Source organism: Alternaria rosae (genome assembly GCF_020736505.1).
Source record: "Alternaria rosae strain MPI-PUGE-AT-0040 chromosome Unknown BKA58scaffold_5, whole genome shotgun sequence".
NCBI lineage: Eukaryota > Fungi > Ascomycota > Dothideomycetes > Pleosporales > Pleosporaceae > Alternaria > Alternaria rosae.
In genome coordinates, this window is record NW_025763574.1 from 805280 (window position 1) to 823835 (window position 18556).

An 18556-nucleotide genomic window follows, 5' to 3' on the forward strand; every position below is an offset into this window, starting at 1 on the left:
AACAAGTAGAGCGCGTGTCTACAGACGCTTAAGAGCTATAGCAGCGAGGTTACCTTAGTAGCCTTCTTATATAACTTAACCTAGCTAGCCTTAGCGTTCTATAATAGAACTATTAAGATATAGAATATAAGCAGCAGCGCGTGTCTATAGACACTTAAAGGCTATAGCAGGAAAGTTATCTTAGTAGCCTTTTTACATAATTTAATATAGCTAGCGTTAGTGTTCTAGAATAGAACTATTAAGATCTAGAATATAAGTAGTAGCGCGTATCTATAGACGCTTAAGAGCTATAGTAATAAGGTTATCTTAGTAGCCTTCTTATATAACTTAACGCAGCTAGCGTTAGCGTCTATTAATAAGACTATTAAGATCTAGAATATAAGTAGTAGCGCGTGTCTACAGACGCTTAAAAGCTATAGCAATTATGTTAGGTTAGTAGCCTTCTCGCATAACTTAACGCGGCTAGCGTTAGCGTCTAGCAACAGCACTATTAAGATCTAGAATGCAAGTAGCAGCGCGTGTCTACAGACGCTTAAGAGCTATAGCAATAGTGTTACCTTAGTAGTCTTCTTATATAACTTAACCTAGCTAGCCTTAGCGTTTTATAATAGAACTATTAAGATCTAGAATATAAGTAGTAGCGCGTGTCTATAAACACTTAAAAGCTATAGTAATAGTATTACTTTAGTAGTCTTCTTATATAACTTAACCTAGCTAGCCTTAGTATTCTAGAATAAGACTATTAAGATCTAAAATATAAGTAGTAGCGCGTGTCTACAAACGCTTAAGGGCTATAGCAGTAATATTAGGTTAGTAGCCTTCTTACATAATTTAATATAGCTAGTGTTAGCGTCTAGAGACAAGACTATTAAGATATAAAATATAAGTAGTAGCGCGTGTTTATAGACACTTAAGAGCTATAGTAAAGAGGTTATCTTAGTAGCTTTCTTATATAACTTAATATAGCTAGCGTTAGCGTCTAGTAATAGCACTATTAAGATCTAGAATGTAAGTAGTAGCGCGTGTCTGCAGACGCTTAAGAGCTATAGCAGTAATACTAGCTTAGCTAATCTTGTCTCTATCCTTGCGTTTCTGTACCCAGACGAAATTATAACAGTTGAACTCTAGCAATCTATCTAGAAGGTAGTAATCATTAGTTCCAATAACATGTAGGTTTCTAATAATGCTCAAAAGCTGTTGTAGCTCCTAACAGAGTATCGACCAGCGAGCGCAGCTGTGTTAGGCAGATGTGTTGGTGTAGGTACCGGGTCTAGAAAAGTTTGGATATGTCGCTTGGAGTAATATTTATAGTTTAGATTTTTTAAACTAAATCAGCACTTATAGAGGGACGAAGATGTACGTGTATAATTATATATGTCAACTGTTTGCCACATTTAAGCTTCAAGAATCGCTACAGAATAGTAGTTTTTGTAACATCACTGTAGGTATGGCATAGCACATTACGCTATTGAGTAGATTTCACACATGAGGTTCTCGCTGTTAGTGGATCGTGTAATTAGGCACGATGCAGGCAGACTGAGCGCGAGAGCATAGATGCTGATTTGATTGATTTGATTTGATTAGATCCTACATGGTTGCAGCCGCGAAGTGCAGCTATGCCCGGTTGACAGGCTTGGCAGACAGCCGACGCGGTGCAGACCTTGATCCGCACCGCCCCACTTCACTCTCGAAAGAGCCATCTGTCCCCAGAGGCCTGCCGCATCTGGCTTCTATCTACGACTATGTACATTTCGTCTCTAGAAGTGACGTGTTTGCCTGTGTTTGTGTTCCTCAAACTGTCTTCCTTTGTGTATGCCGTACTCGAAGCCTAATGTGTGTAGCGTTGTTTCAAGGCTCGTAGAGGCACGGTTGCCTCATGCTTTGCGACCGCAATACCTTCAGTCTCCCCCTAGCGTTCAGCTGTCGTGTGTGCTAGCTTGCCCTCTTGCCCCAGGGCCTGCAATGTGTTCTTCGAACTCCGATATTCTTCAGTGTTGTGATGCCGTCCACTAGGTTCCTATGCGGCTGTGTTTTGTGGTGTAACCTGCCACCAGGCGCTGCGGCAGCAGCATTTCGTCGTAACGCGGCTCCACAAGAGCGATGCTCCGCTTGTGCGTGCCGTTGAGCCTACTGAGCAGGAGAGCTCTCGCGCGAATCCCCTCAGACCTTTTCGGTTGTGTCGAAGGGGCACCACTCCCTCAACACGTGGGGCGACAGTGGACGAGGCTGTCTGATGATCTGTAAGTATGTGGTGGCACCGATGGTAGCATGCCGGGTGTCTGTGAGGTGATTCGCGTGGGAGGTGATGCTGTTCAGTCCGAGGGCGCGTCGATGCGGGACATTGCAGACATTGTCCGATAGCGATGGGCTGATCAGGAAGCCCATCAGTGACTGTATTGTGTATGTTGCAACTATTATGCTCAAAGGGGTGTCTGGGCTCCGTCGTCGCGTCTTGCATTGCTGTGTCGTGGCTAGATGGCTGCCGCTGCATTTGGTGGACGTGTCATGTTAAGTAGCTTGTTCGCAAAACTTTTGTTCGTCTGTGTCTGCCAGGGCCGCAACAGCGACTCTACAGGTGCCAAACCGACGCGGGGGGACGCGTGATGGCCTGTAGAGACTATTGCGGCCGCTGGCAGATGTTTTTGAAGCTGTTGTGATGGGTAATTCCAAAAATTGATTTCTCGCTGTTTGTCGTGTTTTCTAGAGCATAGATGCTTCTAGAAAGCCATCGGCATGCGCCACAATTATCTTTAGCAGTCTCCATAATCTATATAGCGTTGAATTTGTTACAGTATATTACAGTAATAACTAAGCACGCTACTGCAAGCTACTATATGCCAAGAGCAACTAGACATGCGCAGCTAGTTAGACGCGTTTTAATAATCTTGCTATTTGTGCAGAGAAATTGCTAAAATGTGTATTCTCTACCTTAAATAGATCTTTTAAATCTATAGTCTTAATCTTTAGTATCTTAGCTTACTTTCTAGCTTACTAAGTTCTTTGTAGATACGTACTATTGTAAATAAATAGGGGGTATTAGAGGAGAGTTAGTTAACAGCATAGGTAGAATAGGCGACAGTATAGCTAATAATGCGCTTTTTAGTATTAGAGGCTAATATACTAAGAGAACAAGAGCTTTACAATAAATACACACTAGACCTGTTAGTTTACAGGCGTAGCAAGAACATTCTAAGCGCCTAAAAGAAAAAGTGTTCTGTTACACTGTGCGTCCCGGCACGCTTAGATTGACATTAGTACTATTTGTAGCATCCTAGCTCAGCTTATATTCAAGCCATTGTACGGCCTAATTAATAATACAGTTTATGTTCACAACAGCGCTTGGCCTGAGATAGTTTTCCGCAGCAGTCAAAGTCGATCTTATTACTGCATTACCCAGGCAAAAAGACACAAACACTTAACGAGTGTCAGGTTGCGTAGGCCTCTCGAGCCCCTCGGACTGAGTCACGTGCTTGCGGCCTTATATACAGGGTTTACAGCGTCCTTCGCCTATTGCAAAAGTTCGCGGACGCGTGTACAATAAGTTGAAGTACAAGCAATGCGTAAAAAGAGAGATTACTGCGTTTACCTACCCGTGTCGGTGCGCGGAATGCGCATAGTCGAACTTTGCGCACCCCACCACAACAACCACCTATACAAATCGCGTCATAACTCCACGAACATGGATCCGATTCAGGAAGCAATCAAAGAAATTAAATCGCGTGAGTTAGGCACACCTATTTCGCATTCTCAAGTCGCGAAAAAGTATGGTGTAGTATGTGACGGTTCATGAGGTAGGGACATCCAGGTGCCACGTAGTGATAAGACAGTTCCTCCTTCTCTTAACAAGCACCTTCTATACCTATAGGGATTATGTATACGTTGTGTATATAGACTATTCTAATAGCTTTATAAAAGGCTATTACGACAACTAGATAGAACAATACACAAACAGTTAGCTTTAGCTTTAATTTTAATAACGCGATAGCTACTGCTTTAACTAATAACTATAGGTGCTTCTGCAATAGTAGTATTAGCTTAACATAGTTCCTAAACGTGTAATCTAAGCAATTAAGAAGGTACTTCGCAGATATTCTATAGCGCAGCTCTAGCGGCTATAAGATTGTCTGCTATACTAATTAAATAGAAGCAGAGTAATGTATTGTGTATACTATTTCTAGTTAAGAAAGAACTTACTACTAGAGAAGGACTATATATTATTAGAATATGTAACTAGCTACAACTTTATAAGGTATTAACAAAATAAAGCAAGTCTAAAACGTTAGGTCTTAATATAGTAGATTTAAACTCTTAAGGTCCTAGTGCATAAAGAATCTAGCTAATCTAGTTAAGATAACTAATATATAAAGAAGCTTTTAATACTTCTAATAATATTATCTCTCTTCCGCCTTAAACCTATTGCATTCTTAAGAAGCTAAAAGAGTAATAAGTTCTTAAGAAACTATTGCAGATAATACATTATATTAGGTATATATAGATATTACATAATTAGCGGCTGTTACTAATTATCTTAGGGGTATTAAAACTGTCTAGAAGTTAGTAATAATACTGTTTATCTAGCTTTAGAATTATTAGAACTAGTACCTACAAGCAAGCACTCTAGTAATAAGAGAAAGCTTAAGCAATTAAGAAAATATGCGTTGTGCGAGCTAGGAGAGACAGCCTTAAAAATTAACGCTAGTAAGATTTTCCTCTCTACAAATTAACTAGTACTAAGTTATATAGAGCACTAGCCTAAGAATAATAGTACTAAAGTAGTAGACCTTTTAGACGAACTAAATAACTTAATAGAGCTGTAAAAACGCATTTTAAGTATAGTAGACAATGTGGTCTATTGTCTCTAAGAAGCACTCAAGCAACCCAATTATAGGAGCTTGCCTAAGAGCGGTAAACTCGTTAGATAGGCGGGTAGTGCCAGTGCCCACGGCTCTGATGACGATATACGCCGCCCTAGAAAAAGAGCACGTGGAGGTTCATAGGATCAGAAGTTAAGATCTTCATAATCGCGAGTAATATAGTTTGAAGTGCGCCAGAACGGAATGAAGATACTTATGATATTGCTATGCAATCGCCTAGGCAAAGATGGTAGTTTTGATCTTGATTACTAAATCCGCCTTAGACACAGTAATACCACCCCTTCTTGTAAATTCATATCATGGTCTACGAACCGAAGGCTGCTATTAGACTAAAGTCCGTAGTTCCTCGAAAGTTAGATCTCCCCTGTGATGCTTCAAACTTTCTAAGCTAGCTTTTGCTGTAATTACAGAAGTAGAGGTACTATTTAGCAGCTTACTAATGAATTTGTAACGTTTCTAAATTAGACCGCCTACGCTTTGCATATGTGTGTATTTCTCGCAATTTTCGGATCTATAAAGACATTAGCGAATTAACCGGTTATTATGAGGTTCCTGTACGCGCTCCCCAAATTGGCAAATACTCCTTCACCCGTGGAAATATGTTTGATATAGCTCTCAACAAAAGGCTCGTTAATCTTGTTGCATATCTCCGATGCTGTCGTAAGTGTGAGACAGGCACCCTCTCTTTCAAGATCAGTACAGAACTAACATTAGACCTTGTCAGTTTCTATGTAGACAAATATGCATAGTAGTAGATTAAATCAAGAGCCTTATAGCTACCTTGTCGAAGACGTACTGTCCGTAAGGCTTTTGTGTATTGTGTAAAAGTATTTAAATCATGCCCCTACTGTTTCTAAGGCGAGTCTATGTTTAGGCCCTTGAAAATGCCTACATAAAGCTTCGCTTGACGCACCCTAGAGCGACCTTTGGCGATTGCAAAGGATAAGTCGATCCTACTACTAACGACGTTCGCATATGGCCGCATTTTCCCGAGCAGATCGCCGACCACACGAGGCTAAAATACACAACGACAAGCTTCCAGGCATCCTTATACCATATGAGATTCGAAAGTCTTTGCTACAATACCTATCCGCATATGATGTTGCAAAACTCGATGAGTGCCTAGGACACGTCTTAGACTCTCGGGAACGGGCTATCTATCTAGATCCAATGCGTGATCTATTTTGGGACGTGGCCGAGATACAAACCCTGTTGCGGGCTGGAATGGAGTTTGTCTTACTAGGCAACGACACTTCAGCTCTTGAGCAGAGGCTTCACGATACAAAAAGCTACTCGAAGAGATACAGCAAGCGAAAGCTCCACATTTCTGTAATCGGCTTCTTCTCCTTTCGAGGCCAGGACTCCCACACATTGGAAAGACTAATGGGGTTTAGTATCGATGAGGCTCCGAACAACGTCCGCATGCTTATAGACATTTACCATCTAAAGAGAATGCGGGTATCATATGGTTTAAATTCCATGAGAAAGTTTATGATTAGTTTTGGGGCCCCAATTATGTCCTCCAGGAAGGGAAACACTGGGTTTTGGTATAAGGTTCCGAACACTCCGGATGCAACTGTTGAACTGAGAGTGTACGTGCCCAGCTATGATGATAGAGTAAAGGAACAAGCAATGATTTCCCGTCGAGAGATGCTGCGGCTACACGGATGTGTATCTACGAGACCAGTACACGAGATTATCAATACGTTAAAGTTGTGTGTAGAATATCCGGTAAAGAGGCTGCACTGGACGCATGCCGAAGACCAAGCAATAGAGGAGGCCAGGAGGAGGCGAGAAGCCGTTGAAAGGGTAGATTTCAGACTTTTTCGGTTTTTTTATCATCGAAAACTTGCCATAGCGATACGAAGTCAAATTTAGATGCTGATTTAACATGGCGATGGATTTTCACCTACATTACCTATACTCTGCACGGTATTCCTTTGAAGCTTAAGAGAGGGGTAAGTCCTGGCTCCAGAGTGTGTAGGTAGACTCTGGCTGCGTAAGAGTACTCCAAGCTCACAACACAGTAGATAGTCCTAGGTCGTTAACACAGCTTTTTCAGTGGGACTAGATCTGGAACGTGAGTGAATCGTATTGTATTGGTTCTATGGGAGGAGCGAGCTAAGTACGAAGGGGTGAGCTTGGCGCTAAGCCCAGAACGTGCTAGCGCGAGAGGGAAGATAAGATGAGAAACTAATTAAGTTACGTCTCTTATATTCTAAACTCTTCAAACTCTTTAAGCTCTTTAAACATAGCGTCTACTATCTTAGTTATATCTAGCAATAACTATAGAGAACTATACGCCTAACTATTTTCTAACTTAATCTTGTGTTTATTAAGACTACCTATATTTAGATAGTTACTTATATAAAAGAAGTTGTACAAAGAAGTTAAAGGTAGCAAGAAACATCTAGTTAACAAATTATAGTCTACCTGCAACGCTAGTAATAGCTACACTAGGTTTAAGACAAAACACTAAGTGTAGGTTAACGTATGTTAATAGAACGCTAATGCATTGCTTAAACTAGGTAGTAAGCAAAAGTAGATGTCTACTAGAGTTACTACTATTACTTTACTTAGACACTAAGCTATGTTAGAGGTTAGGTATACACTTTCTACGTAGAGAGGAATTTATTATAAACTTGTACTCTTTTTTAACACTTCTATAGTTGCTAATGCGTATAGTAGCCGCTCTTATAGCAACACGTTGTCTTGCCTAAGCTCTTTATTCTATAGCTGTTAACAAGATAGTCTACTATTAAATAGTTGTTTTTAAACCTAGCGTTAAAGAGTATTAATCTAGTCTTTAGTTTTCTAGCGCGACTTTCGCTAACTCTCTTAGTTTCTTTTTCTTTTCTGTGCAATTTAGGCAGCAGTAAGCTTTATAATAATTTACAGACTTGTTTTAGATAATCTTCTCTATTACTAGGTAAAAATTGCTAGGTATGTTTAAGTTAATAGCGTAGAGAGTTGAACAAGACAGAAGTGAAGATCTCTAGGTTATTAACAAGATAAAATAATTAATAGTTTAAGACACACACTAATAAACTAATCCCTATAGAAAATAAAGGTGTAGGGCTAGTAATATAGCGACTAGGTTATCTGCTTTTAGCAATACTATTTAGCCTTGCTAGAGTTTAAGATTAAGCCTCTAACTATTATAATTTATGTAGCGTCTAAGTTACAGAACAAAGTAGCAAGTCTTACACAGAAAATACAGCAGGAGGCAGAGACTAGCTAGCATAATATAGAATAGTAAGATCTACGTCTAGGCTTTAGAAAGCGTAGTAAGTGTTTATCGCAGGCTAAGCGCTATTAGGAACCTTATTACTAATAACACTAAGCAATAACCTTTATATAAGCTAAGCTAGGATGCTACAAACAATACAATATATACACTCTCTTCTAGCTATTCTGTCTATAATACCTACACCTAACCGTGCGACACATATGTAATGTTAATATGTCTGCTTCGTCTACTATATATAATACAGGCTTCAGCTACTACGCCATCTGTGCTAGGCTAGAGCCTAGCCGTGGTGACGTTTCTTAGTAGTACCTTCAGAGCTATGGCAGAACCTTAGAGAATACTTGAGAAGGTTCTTAGACTACTATCGCTGAACTTGTAAGCATTCTATCTTCCCTTAGATAGATTTTCCTGCTATTAACACAATCTTGTTACTAGGCATCAGCAACATTTGCGCAGCCCCTTACACTAACCGCATTAGGCACTACTAGTTATCGAAATCGAGTCTCTAAAGACTAACGGCCGCTACGTGCAACATCAAAACCCACCAAGAAGATAATCAAAAAATAAGGTGGTAACTGGGGCATTACGTTAGGCAAGGTGATAATTTCTTCTACCGCCGATAACTGTTTGTTTGCATTATTCTGCTCTCATCACAATTGGCTCAAATTATGTCTACCCAACTTGCGAGAACGACATTGTCACAAGAAAGAGAGGAAACACTAAGCGATATATCTAAACTAGCTGCTAAAACAGAACGTTATTCTCTAATAACGCCTAAAGAAAATAGGTTAGAGAATAGCTTACACTAACAAGGTAAACTTAAGAGTAAGCCTACGTTAGTAATTCTACTATAGCTAACGCCCTTTACGTATCTAGTATAAGCATAATACTAAGCTAATTACTATTTCTTTGTAGAGAGTAGAGTAATTAAAGATAAAAATCTAATTATATTTAATATAGTACTGCGAGAGTATTTTTACGCATTCTATATTAAGATGCTTAACCTACTTTCGCTTTCCTCTGCACGCTTTAAACTAGACACAGAGTATTACTAATAGAATTAGAACTAGCCTTAGACGTGGGGCTTGATATTGCAGAAAAGGTTCAAATATAGTATTAAGGGAGTGATAGCGGTCGATTGTGTAGAATAAGAGAGCTTAGTAGGCAAGTAATTATGTGTTACATGAGTGCGACCTTTATAACGTTATTGTACTCGGTGAACAAAGGTGCCGGGCTGGCATGAGATATTAAAGCGCACGACCCACTGCTAGTCATGCGTAAGGTGAGCAGCCACGGATTTTGTCTGTCAGCGGGTAGGATTGGTTGCTACTGCGTTCAAGGCGAAGCCTGTTTTGCTAGCCACTGTAGAATAACTGCATTGTGAATTTTCGCTAGAGTACACGCCTTATTACCGGATTACCCGAGTAAAAGCGGAGCGTGCGTGAAATACATACTAGTAGCTCTCGTCGTATAGGGTGTCAGAGGTAGGGGTAGAAGGGCAGCTCTCGAAAGTTTCCCGGAACAACTCATAGTCCAAAGCCTTGAGCTCACAATTTCTTCGGCTTCCAAAGCAGAACTCAACCCCATTTATCGACCGCCTTTCGTACTCCATGTTCGAATGATCCCAATCGTCGTCCAGCGTAAGCGCAAATCTTGTTAAATTTGGCAGACGTTTGAGTTTTGCTTCCGAAAGCCCCCATAACATATTATTGACGTCGTCCTCATCAGTCTCCATCGCTGACTGGGATGAATCACTGAGCTCTAATTCGATCAGGCTTTCAGGCAATATCTCTTGTATTCGGCTCCCGTTGTTGTAAAATGCCAACATGACTGTCGAGAAGTGTTTCAGGGTCGTAGATTGTGTGAGTGTGCGGATTGGTGAGTGCTTGGTGGAAATTCGTTCGATGTCTCCATTTCGAAGTTCCAATGTTCTCAGGGTTTCGTGGAAAGGTGACAAGATTTTTATCAGTGAGTCAAAGTCTTGGGTCACCCAAGTAAACTTGTTCTCACGATCCAAATCGCCATTACAAGCCTCAATATAGGTAAAGTCTATGAGCGCGGTGCAAGAATGTAGAACCCGCCTAAGTATTTTCCTTAATACATCCGAGTAGGTCAATGCCAATATTAATATACAATTTGATCTTGGTTAAAACATCCACTCTGTAAGTCCCTTGTCTTGTCTAATTAGATAACAGGTCTCATACGCGATGACCTGAGAGATAGCAAGCTAAAGATCCCGGCCAAGTTAGACACTAAGCAGGATAGGCCTTCTAGTCTAAGCTCTCGGATTTTCCGCAAGAAAGATGCTTGTACCAAGGATCTATTCATCTTTAGCATCAGGATTGTCCAAAAAGGTTGCTTTGGAGATAAAATCCACGGAGGACCCATTTGGAAGATATCTTCCAGGGAGATATCTCCCACCGGAGATATCTCGAGTCTCTCTAGCTTTGGCAAGTGCGAAAGCAGTAGCGTAACCAGGGCTCTTCTATGGGTGATTTCTTATTGGCCCAAAGCTGCTTAACGTGTGACAGTATATTGAGGTGGCGAAGGTGTCGTGTTAAGAAAGCGATGAAGCTTTCTGTGTATTGCTGCGGGTCTTTGTAATCGTACGACTCTTTGATGTAGACACGCCGCACTCGAGACGCCAGCGTCTTGTCCGAAAGGATAGTGCTCAAAAACAAGGCGACATTTTGGCCGTCGGCATGGAACTCCTGGTAGAGCAAGTCTTGTACAACGTTGCGAAAGTGACGAACATAGCACAGATTAAGAAGATCAGGCTGTGTTAGCAACGAGAATATGATGTAGAGAAGCTCATATGGGAGTGCAGTGAATGCAGAAGGCAATCTCAAAAGTAAGTGAGTATCCATGGTTTGACGGAAGAAATGAGGTCTAAGGAGGGTTGGCATCAAGTTTATTACTATGAAGGTGGCAGAGATGGTAAGAAGATAAGAGTTGGACCAAACTTATGCTAGCCTGGGTAGATCTCATCCGATCTACCCGTAGACTACCGGTAACGTCCGTCCGTACGTGCCGAGAAACCCGCCGTGCCGAGAAATGGGATGAATTTCGCAGGGCATGCCCAACATGTGAGAGCCAAATATATTACATAGGAGCCCCAGCACTGCGCTACACCTCCTCTAGTAAAGCGCTTTTCTTGGCGTCCGTGCGCTGAGAACAAACGAAATGCAGGAATCGGGATCCGATTTTGGTCACCATTGTACCGTATGAGATCGTACTCATCCGAAAAGGCGACTGTATCGGAAAAGATCGGAAAAGAACTGTTGTGTGGATGAGTTTGCGATCTGGACGCGTGAGAGAGATGGCAATCTCGACCCCTGAACGCGACCGCGAAGCGACATCCTTGCCAACCGAGCTACTGGCACCACTGAAAAGACGCCCAAGAAACACCACCAAGCAAAACGAACACTACCGCAGGCGACCACCATAGCCAGACCTATCAGCCGACGACTCCGACACCATCCAGATCGAAAGCAGCCAACCTATCCGTCAAGCAAGGATTTTTTAAGCAGTTCTAGATTGGTTGAATATAGTATTATACCTCTCATTGGCTAACATCGGCCCACTAGACTATTCGTCGCGCAGGGAGGGAAGTTACTCATTAGCTTTGATATTCAGTCGGAACCCCTCTATCCGCCTAAACGCTTTTTCGTCAATGTCGGCATTGTACATGGTGAGTTGTTCCCAAGACCCAGTTCGTACCGAGTAAGTTATTAACTAGCTAGAAAAAAGCATAGTAAGATCGACCCCAATAATCCTAGAGTTTATCACTTGCCTATGTCTGAAGGTCATGCTTGGTGAAAGAAAAGGGAAATATCAAAAGCAGTATCGTCCCCAAAATAGAAAGTAAGGAAAACAAATTCTCCTAATGAATGTGTACAGATAGCTTCGGCATTCCCCGCTCTATTCTGGTTGCATTGCCTGCAAAAGAAGGTTTTGCGTAGATCTCTATTAGCAGACTACCTGCTGCATGAAGTATCCGGAAGCAGGAGCAGAGAAGGTGAAAGCTAAAGATATAAAAACGTGGCCTTCTCCCAGATTAAGTCAATTATCGAAAAAACACGACTCTGACGTTACTTCTAAGCATTTACTTATTTAACTGAACTTACCATGAGACTTTCCTGGGCGCTCTTTGTTTCTGGTATTTGTGCTAAAGTTTACGGCGGAGATACGCAACAAGTCTTTGGCAGCTCTCTAGAACTTGCTGGGACGTCGTTTACTTGCGAGAATGGTATGTGAAACCTTGCAGTTGTATCGATTGCAGAACCTTACAGGATCCACTAGGAGTAACGCCATCAATCACTTGTTCGGACCCGTCGCAGCACGAACACAGCTGCTCGTGCGCCTGTACGAACGGCCTCAAATTCGAACAATCCCTTCCATTCTCCTCTTTCCAGCCCGGTGGAAGCGGCAGCAACCTTTCTCCCGATGCCTGCCAGGCCGCTAATGAAGAACTTCTCACACGCGAGCAAAACTTGATAAATCAACTTCGCCTCAAAGAAGAAGAGCTCCTCCGGCGCGAGCAGGAGTTTTCAGCAGAATTGAGCACATGCAAGTGCAAGCCCGCCGCGCACATGGGATGCTACGAGCATATCAAACCCTCAGAGGGCTTGTTACGTGATCACGAAACTCGCAGCCAAGACATGACAATTGAAGCATGCGGCACTATATGCCGGGAGTACAAGTACTTTGGCATTAGTGCTGGGTCCTGGTGTTATTGCGGCGATACCTTCAGAGGGAAGGCAACTGCAGCTGATCCTAACACATGCACTTCTCGCTGTGCGGGTAATCAAACGCAGACATGTGGATCACCTTGGAGAATGTCTTTGTTTACAACTTCAATTTAAGACTCTATAGTATTAGCTTTATTTACTATACGGATGTTGGAATGTTCCGGAACGTACTTTCTGCGTAGCGCTGTTGAAGTGTGTATAGTCGTAGTGTAGAATAAAGAACGAAGTTAATAATAATGTTTGAAGACGTTTGGTAAGACTTGTGTCTTATTCTCGGTTTTCGGTACGGGTAATTACAGGTGTTGTTAATGTTGGAAATTGATCACTCGCCTGGTTTATGATCCTCCTCCTGTTGAAAGAAGTTCCTCTCTCTTAAATATTCCGATAGTTGAGTAATGAATACATTTGCACTAGGGAACCCTGTGCACGGGCACGTTACCTACTTCTAGATGACTCCATGCAACTCTATCAGGATCTAGGAGCTGGTTAGAGCAATAAGTTGCAATGCAGAGCTGAGTACAGAAATCTCGAATAAAATTCTTGTAGTTAGACTTAGCTATCTAAAACAAGATAGTGACGACTTTGGAGAAACTTTTCTTATGACGTAGCCGGCAAGCCAAAGGCGCACCCCACTAACCCTCGCGCCTTCAAACACAGACAATTCAGCATCAAGTGAAACAATTAAGACGTACAATAGCTATAGTTAATCTACTTCTGCGACACATTTCTTGCATGTGTGCTTGTTGTGTCCTGCCTCGCCGCAGTTCTTGCAGCGTCGAACACCCCTGCACTGCCACCTATGCGCACCCTTTCCTCATTTCTCTCCGCCTCCAATTGAGCCTCAACATCCCTCTGCCCTACTATATCCTCTGCCTCTGCCTGCGATAGGATCCCACCCTTCTGGGTCCGCCTTTTCTTGCGGTTCTTACGTTCAGAAGCTGCCTGGTTTACCTCCTCCAGGTTAGCTATCCTAGCCTCAAGCAACGTGTATGAGTGCACCTTTTAAGGTCGATCCCTTTTGGACCTGCAGTACTCAACCCTTGGGCTGAGTTCGCAGCGGTATTTCGTAGTGTTTGTCGACGACGTACGTGTAGGAGTAACATCTGGAGAAGGTCCGCTCGACGGCGCCTGGTGCGGCAATTCTGGAGAGGAGTGTATTGAGAATCATGGTGGAAGTCATGCATATTTCAAACTCTTACAAGGTAAGAACTCCTGCATCGAGGAATTGGAAGATATTTTGTACTGATTTCCTATGCCTTTTCTATTAGGACGACGCAAGATTGGTCTTCAGTGGGTTGATGTTCCCGAGGCATGCAAACATTATAGTGAGGCAGTCGGATCTTTCCAAGTATATAAGCCCTGTGACTCAATGGTGTAGAGTCATATGCTGGGATGAGAGGCGGTAGTACCCTGCCATTGGCGTTGGTGCATTCAATGGCTATCACTATAGTTCGCTTGACGCCCGCGCCTCTGTATTCGCGCAGCTCATCCCTACCTACTAGCACTTCAACACAACTTAGCATGCTTAACATCACGCCTGTCAAGTCCATATTATAGACATTTTCTGGTACAACGGCTGGTCCTGGAGCACCTTTCAATGACTTCGAACCAGTGCGTCATCTTTTCATACGTGTACTTCTCATGGCGGTTCCAGTCGACCGGCTTGACGGTCCTCGCCTTGATCTCTGGGTGCCGCTTTGCAAATCACCATGACCATTTCTGGCCCAGTGGCTTGTTCGACTTCTTCACGAAGGACCACTGCAGGGCGGAGTTCAAGCGCAGCAACCGTCGCTAGTTCAGAGCACGATCTGAATCGAGAGCAGCAGCAGCTTTATCTGTACTATCACAACGCGAAGATCTGCATCATTCGACCCTGTCTATGCCGGCTGGACCTGCGTATAAAGGGACAGAGTGAAGAATTGATTCAGTTCAATCACAAGGCCGCTGAGGCCTGCATAGGCACGGCTCTAGCTATTACCTTCATGATGCCAGACACACCAAATATCGCGTGGTTTTATGGGAAAGATCCCTGGTGGTGTGCTATTCATATCAGTAAGTGCCCCAGACCTTGCAGCAAGCGTCCCGGCTAACCATCATGCCTAGTCATGCAAGCCCTCACGGTCTCACTTTCTGAGCTACCGTTGGACGGTATCGACTTGACGATCGATGAGTCACATGTCGCATCCTGCGTTGATAAGCTTGTCCAATGGCTGGGTTCGATGAAGTCCCTTGACGCAGTCAGCGAGAGCGCATATAACGTTGTGGCTAAAATCTTGAATAAGCAGAGCAAACAAGAAGCGGCTCATCGGCAACTGTCCCAGCCACAGCCGACTGATCCCTACCAACAGCCACACGACGCGCAAGATACAACCGTTAACCCGCAGCAGCAGTACCAGCCGTATAGTCAGTCTCGTAAAGTTCAACAGACATATGTTGCATGGCCATGCGCTGATCCATTCCATAGCAACAGCTTCTACCCTCAGTCCAATACAGACAATTTCCATCTCAAAAAGGTCTCTGGGTTTGAATACCTGAACAATCCTAACGCGGGGCTGATAGATTTCGGCTAGCCACTCAACCTGTTCTATGGAAATCCTTACGAGGCGACTCTAGATCAATGAAAATGGGATCCGGACAGCGTCTGAGGATATCGATCTGGGACAGTAGCAAGGTCCTAGTAAAGGTCAAAATAGGTATCAAAGGCATAGGCATGGTTAGCTAATGCGACGCTTTCTACGAACGCTCGATTCCCCACGCTAGGACACGTTAATAGATTTTGACGGGATAACTTAGCTGAATTAGGTGTTGAAACAGAGCCTCGTTCTCTAATAACGCCCAAAGAAAAGAGGTTAGAGAATAGGTTACGCTTATAAGGTAAACTTAAGAATAAGCCTACGTTAGTAATTATACTATAGCTAACGTCCTCTACATATATAGCATAAGCATAATACTAAGTTAATTAATATTCTTTTGCAGAGTGTAGAGTAATTAAAGATTAATATTAAGTTATATTTAATATAGTACTGCAAGAGTATTTTTACATATTTTATATTAAGAAAATACTTAACCTATGCTACTTACCTCTACGCGCTTTAAACTTAATAAGGAATATTACTAATAGAATTAGAACTAGCTTTAGACGTAGAGCTTAATGTTGCAGAAATAGTTCTAATATAGTAGCTGCATTAACCTACACAATATTGCAAGGTAATTCAAGGCCTATAAGAAGTACAAAAAGGACATTAGTAAACATAATACAGCTTAGATTAAAGGATAATTAATGCACCAACGTAAATGTAAGAACAAGAAGAGTATATGCAAATGTTCTTTGCAGCTAAATACACTAGAGAAACTACTTCTAGATAATTACTAAATAAATAAAGGCGATGTTTATTCTCTCTCTATAGCACTTAGTTATTAGCATGTAGAGAGAGCAGCTTTAATAATTTAGAATGTATCTCTATACTCTAATAGGATATTCTAGGTGCTAGCAGGAATTATAGAAATATCTAGAGAATATAGTTCTGTAAATCTCTTAAGCATGTTATTGCAAGTGCGTCTTATCTAATAAAGGCACCTTATAAAGATTACAACTAAGACTCTTTCTACTTTTAATATGCTTTAAGTGCTTACGTCTAAGATACTTACTAAGATCGCCTAGGGTACTAAAGAGACGTATGCGTTATGCTAATAGCAGTCCTTTATTGCCTAGGCAAAGGAAATATATCTTTAGCCTCTTCTCCTTAAACACTAAGATCTTAGCTACTTCTAATACTTCTTTATTGTAGTTTAGCTACCTCTTAACAAGTAGGGTAGCATTTCTGCTCTACTCTTCTATTTGGATAGAGTTTATTCCCCTCTCTTTAATACTATAGTATAGAGTAACTACACAAATAGCCTTATTACGCCTATTTATCTTCTCTTCTATAGTAGCCCCTAAGTTCGACAGGACTAAGTCAGCTAGCTTCTCTTAAGCTAGGAGCATAATATTGTAAACAAGCTCTAGATTGTTCTTAGGTTCTAAGCTAGTAAGCTACTGCTTAACATTACGCACAGGCTATTTAAACTCCTAGCGTTCTTTAATTTCTTTAAGAAGAGCGTGCTGTTAGCGCTACCTCTCTTAGCTAATCTTAGAGGTAAGCGCTTTATACTTAGAAAGTTTTATTGCATTTAGAACTATACGTTTAAGTTACTCTCGTTAGTTAAGCAGAGAATAGACAGAAGAGTTATTATCTATAGATATAGACTATTCCTGTGTAAGTTGTTGTAGCTAGCGCTAATTAATTAAATAGCTTATAGTATAAGCCGCCCGCATAAGAGCTATCTAGGGCTAGATGCCTCGCACAACAGCCTGCGTGTTAACTATAATACGTCGTAGAAGGTAATGCTTTAAGAATGTTAATATGCTAGCATAGCCTATTATTAGGTTCTGTATAGCCTTACTAACGTTACCTATACACTACGTTAATTCTGTATTCTGCATTACACGCCTTGTATAAAATAGATTAACTTACTATTCTTGTTAAACGCCTTCTCTCTAGCATATCTAAGCGAATAGAGACAGGTAACTTAAGCAAACTCTATAACCTTGCCTAAAGTCTAGATCTATAGTAGTAGAGTAGAGTAAGGAAGACACTTATTAGAAGAGATACTCTAACTATACAAGGTCTGTACCGCTTTCTAAAACACAGGAATATTATCTAATATCTAATTTAGGCGTAATAGTAGCTTGTTGCGGTCTAGCGGAATTGTTAGCCTACTTAGTTTCTCTAGAGAGGTTAGATTGTAGGCTGCAAATACCTAATTACAGAAGAGTAGACTAAGAAGAAAAACGTGTAGGCTAAAGAGAAGCGTCTAATTATACATAACTTTAAAGAGAGGAAAGGTATTTCTTAGAGAAAAGTTAGTAGGCGTATAAGTTCTAGTACAGAATAATTACGCACAAGTCTTTAATACTAAGGAACTTCTTTGTAAATTTAAAGGTAAACTCTAGTAATACTTAATAAGGGCTACTCTTAGAATCCCGCAGCAGCGTAATCTGTATATGCTAGTAGCAAAGTTTAAGAAGAGCCTAGAGTTAATTCGCTGTAAATCTACCTAGTTATAGATAAAGCTAGGCTTGTATCTAATAGCGTCTATAGAGGTATCTCTTTCTAGTTGTTGCTAGGTTTGTTTACAGCACTCGCGCTAGATTCTTAACATACATGTAGGCCTTATTCTAGCTAATTTTCTTTAGATTGTGTTCTTTTACTAGCTTTCTTAGTACCTATTAATTATGTTAGATAGTTATGCTTATAATACTAAGGGAAAAGTCTAGCTATACATACCTTATGCATGCTCTAGTTTATTTTGCTGTCTAGTCTTGCACTAGTTGCTCTTTTATACACTAGGCGAAAAACCTTCTAATACGTCTCTAAAGAACTAGCTAACTTAGTCTCTTAACGTTTTCTACCTTTCTTTCTCTTGAGTAGATAAGTAGCTACTTAAAGAACGCGTATAGAGTAGTAATAGATATAGTTATATAATTACAATTTTAATCTTGCTCTAGGTACGTCTAGTATCTACACTAAGGTAAGTTTGTGCTTTCTAGCGCAAGCTTTATATTACAAGACGCTATAAGCACGTGTTTAAGAGCTTACAAGAAGCGTTAATTATAGCTACGTATAATATCTAGTGTAATA

The 18556-nt window shown here is 41.4% G+C and overlaps 5 protein-coding genes across 5 annotated transcripts; 4 read left to right on the forward strand and 1 right to left on the reverse strand.

Annotated features, from left to right (window-relative positions):
• Positions 1-5909: 5909 nt before the first annotated feature.
• Positions 5910-6551, forward strand: BKA58DRAFT_295787 (uncharacterized protein; the record flags this gene model as incomplete). Its single annotated transcript, XM_046166885.1, has 1 exon — positions 5910-6551. A coding segment is annotated over one exon (642 nt), but the record flags the coding sequence as incomplete, so codon positions are not given.
• Positions 6552-12249: 5698 nt separating this feature from the next.
• BKA58DRAFT_338645 (uncharacterized protein) lies at positions 12250-12691 on the forward strand (the record flags this gene model as incomplete). The annotated part of the gene is made up of 2 exons (XM_046168293.1): positions 12250-12373; positions 12427-12691. Coding segments are annotated over 2 exons (384 nt in total), but the record flags the coding sequence as incomplete, so codon positions are not given.
• A 25-nt stretch (positions 12692-12716) lies between these two features.
• On the forward strand, positions 12717-12989 carry BKA58DRAFT_315136 (carbohydrate-binding WSC; the record flags this gene model as incomplete). Its single annotated transcript, XM_046167512.1, has 1 exon — positions 12717-12989. One exon carries the CDS (start codon positions 12717-12719, stop codon positions 12987-12989), a length of 273 nt encoding a protein of 90 aa, XP_046025067.1.
• Positions 12990-14284: 1295 nt separating this feature from the next.
• BKA58DRAFT_291576 (uncharacterized protein) lies at positions 14285-14573 on the reverse strand (the record flags this gene model as incomplete). Its single annotated transcript, XM_046166874.1, has 2 exons — positions 14285-14412; positions 14450-14573. Coding segments are annotated over 2 exons (252 nt in total), but the record flags the coding sequence as incomplete, so codon positions are not given.
• Positions 14574-14584: 11 nt separating this feature from the next.
• BKA58DRAFT_401773 (uncharacterized protein) lies at positions 14585-15445 on the forward strand (the record flags this gene model as incomplete). The annotated part of the gene is made up of 2 exons (XM_046171689.1): positions 14585-14927; positions 14979-15445. The coding sequence occupies 2 exons, from the start codon at positions 14585-14587 to the stop codon at positions 15443-15445; spliced, it is 810 nt and encodes a 269-aa protein (XP_046025069.1).
• Between the last annotated feature and the right edge of the window lie 3111 nt (positions 15446-18556).